Below are 2,500 nucleotides of genomic sequence, written 5' to 3' on the forward strand. Positions count from 1 at the left end.
TCCATTTAATATTTTTGTTTTCCCATCTTCATGCTTTATCTTTCTTCCCTGTTGACTTCGACATGGATTTTGTTTTTTCTTGCGCACTTGCTTTAGACATCTTGTACAGCTGTTCTTCAATGCTATCCTGTTCTTTAGTTCCCCCTTCATTTATAATCTGCTGATATCCACTCTTTGTGTTGGAGTTTTCTGTAACCAGTTACTTCCTCCTATATTGATGTCTTCGTGCCCTTAGCTTAATGGTTATCCATTGTTGTTTCTTGGAGAGATTCAGCCTGCACTCTTCACGTAACATGTTGTCTCTCCAATGGTCTGCGTTGTATTGCTTATTTGTAACCAGTTCTTCTTCAGCTCGAGCCTCAGTTTAGCAGTCAGCAGGCGGTGAGCTGATGCCCTGTTTGGCCTCTCTTTTCATTCGCACATATTGAGCCTATCTCTTCTAAACGTCTTGATAACGCAGATGTAAGTTTTAGTTTTCTCTGACATGGTCCAGTGATATCCATATCGGCCTATGAATCTTCTTCAGTGGGAAAAAAACATGGATGTTTGAAATGCGCTCTACCTCCACAGCACAGAACTCTTAACAATCGACATCGATAAGTGAAAAAAAGGTTTTAAAACTTAACAACATAAGCCGCAGTAATCAACGATATATACAGAAGCAGAATGGATTGTGTCAATGAAATAAAATATACAGGAACACACACACACACACACACACACACACACACACACACACAAAGCACACACACACACACACACACACACACACACACACACACACACACACACACACACACACAAGAAAGCAAGCAAATAAACAAATCCCAAACGAACTACATCTGACCCACAGAGAGACACACAGCCACACAAGCTGGAAGGCAGAGAGAGAGAGAGAGAGAGAGAGAGAGAGAGAGAGAGAGAGATTCAGGTTCAAATTCATTGTGCTTCGGCCATAGGCATACATACACATCAGGGAAGGGGGCGAGTGATGGGGGAAGAGGGAGTTGGTTATTCAACAGTTCGTTTACAAACTATGCAGTAACTTTACTTTGAACACAGTTTGTACGAACTGAAATTATTTTTCATTATATTAGTTTCCATATTGAGTATTCAAGCTGAGTTTAATGTTAATTTATTGCGCGTCATACATTCTAGCCTACTGATAACATTGGCATTCGAGGTTCAATGAAAATACGATATACACATAGATATAATCCGTTGATTAGCATTGGTTTGTTGTATCCTTCTCACAGCAACAAAAAATGAATTTGCCAACTTGGCGATTGAAGTTATCGTTTTCCCTTCTAACAGTATGCTTATGGGTGAATTTTGGAAATCGTTTAGGAACTTCTGCCTCAAGTCACTGAGTAATGGGCAAACAAAAATAGTGGTGTTCGTTTCCGAACAGAGAGAGAAAGAGAGAGAGAGAGAGAGAGAGAGAGAGAGAGAGAGAGAGAGAGAGAGAGAGAGAGAGAGAGAGAGAGAGAGAGAGAGAGAGAGAGCAAACTTGTCGGTAACAGATATGTGGTCATCACTACGTATTTCTTTCTGAGTTGTTGGTGGATTTTTTTTTTGTTTTTTTTTTTTCTAATTATTATTATTATTATTCATTTTTGTGATGGTCACGGTGAAAACACTGCCATCACATAATGATAGTGATGCAATGTTATTATAAGAAACAATCAGCATTATATTACCATCAGCATAGAATCCATCACTAGGTTTGTTTCTCACAGAACACGGAGCAAGAGTGGCAGACCTGTGTCCTCGTTTCCTTCGTCATCGTCACTGTCTCCTACCTCATCTACCTCTGCTGGGGCTCCAGTGAACAGCAGGACTGGGGCTGCGACAACCCCAAACCACTGCTGTTGGAGGACAAGACAGAGAGCGAAACAGCGGATGAACCCAAAGCGAAGCTTCACCATTCACGCACCAACTCTACCTGGGGTGATTGAAGTGGATTGGGATTAGATTTGACGAAAAGCATGAAAGTCGGGAATAGATAAACAAACAAATAAATGAATGAATGAATGAATAGGTGAATGAATAAACCCCGATATATAAACAACAACAACAACAACAACAACAACAAAATGTTTGCAACTTCTGTGAACTTTTGGATGAATGAGTGGTTGTGCATTGTTTTATTTATGAGAACGCAGTTCAGATGTTAAAAAAAAAAGAAGAGAAAGAAGTAATTCCGATGACTATTGGAATTTTGCGAATGAACGTGTATGTATGCATGTATGTATATATGTATGTGTGTCCATTGCTGTTAAAGGCGCCAAGTTGTGCGAGGCCAACAGGACTGCTGCAGCTGTTCAGAAGAGGCAGGCCAGAAAGTCACGGGCAAACAAGCTCCCTGACAATGATATCCCTGTCTTTGTCTGCCCCAACTGTCAGCGAACATTTTGTGCGCAGATTGGACTATTCAGCCATCTGCGCATTCACAGATAGATTCATGAGCATCCTCCCCCCCCCCACCCCACCCCACCAC

The 2,500-nt window shown here is 41.1% G+C and overlaps 1 protein-coding gene across 1 annotated transcript in view; it reads left to right on the top strand.

The window, feature by feature from the left end:
- The window catches only part of LOC143300951 (vesicular glutamate transporter 3-like), a 6,763-nt gene extending 4,703 nt beyond the window's left edge, over positions 1 to 2,060 (top strand). Inside the window, exon 2 of the mRNA XM_076614900.1 lies at positions 1,740 to 2,060. Within this exon, the coding sequence (XP_076471015.1) occupies positions 1,740 to 1,958 (219 nt within the window). The 3' untranslated portion in view covers positions 1,959 to 2,060. The remainder of the gene's footprint in view (positions 1 to 1,739) is intronic.
- Positions 2,061 to 2,500: the final 440 nt, after the last annotated feature.

This window comes from Babylonia areolata, chromosome 27, assembly GCF_041734735.1.
Source record: "Babylonia areolata isolate BAREFJ2019XMU chromosome 27, ASM4173473v1, whole genome shotgun sequence".
NCBI lineage: Eukaryota > Metazoa > Mollusca > Gastropoda > Neogastropoda > Buccinidae > Babylonia > Babylonia areolata.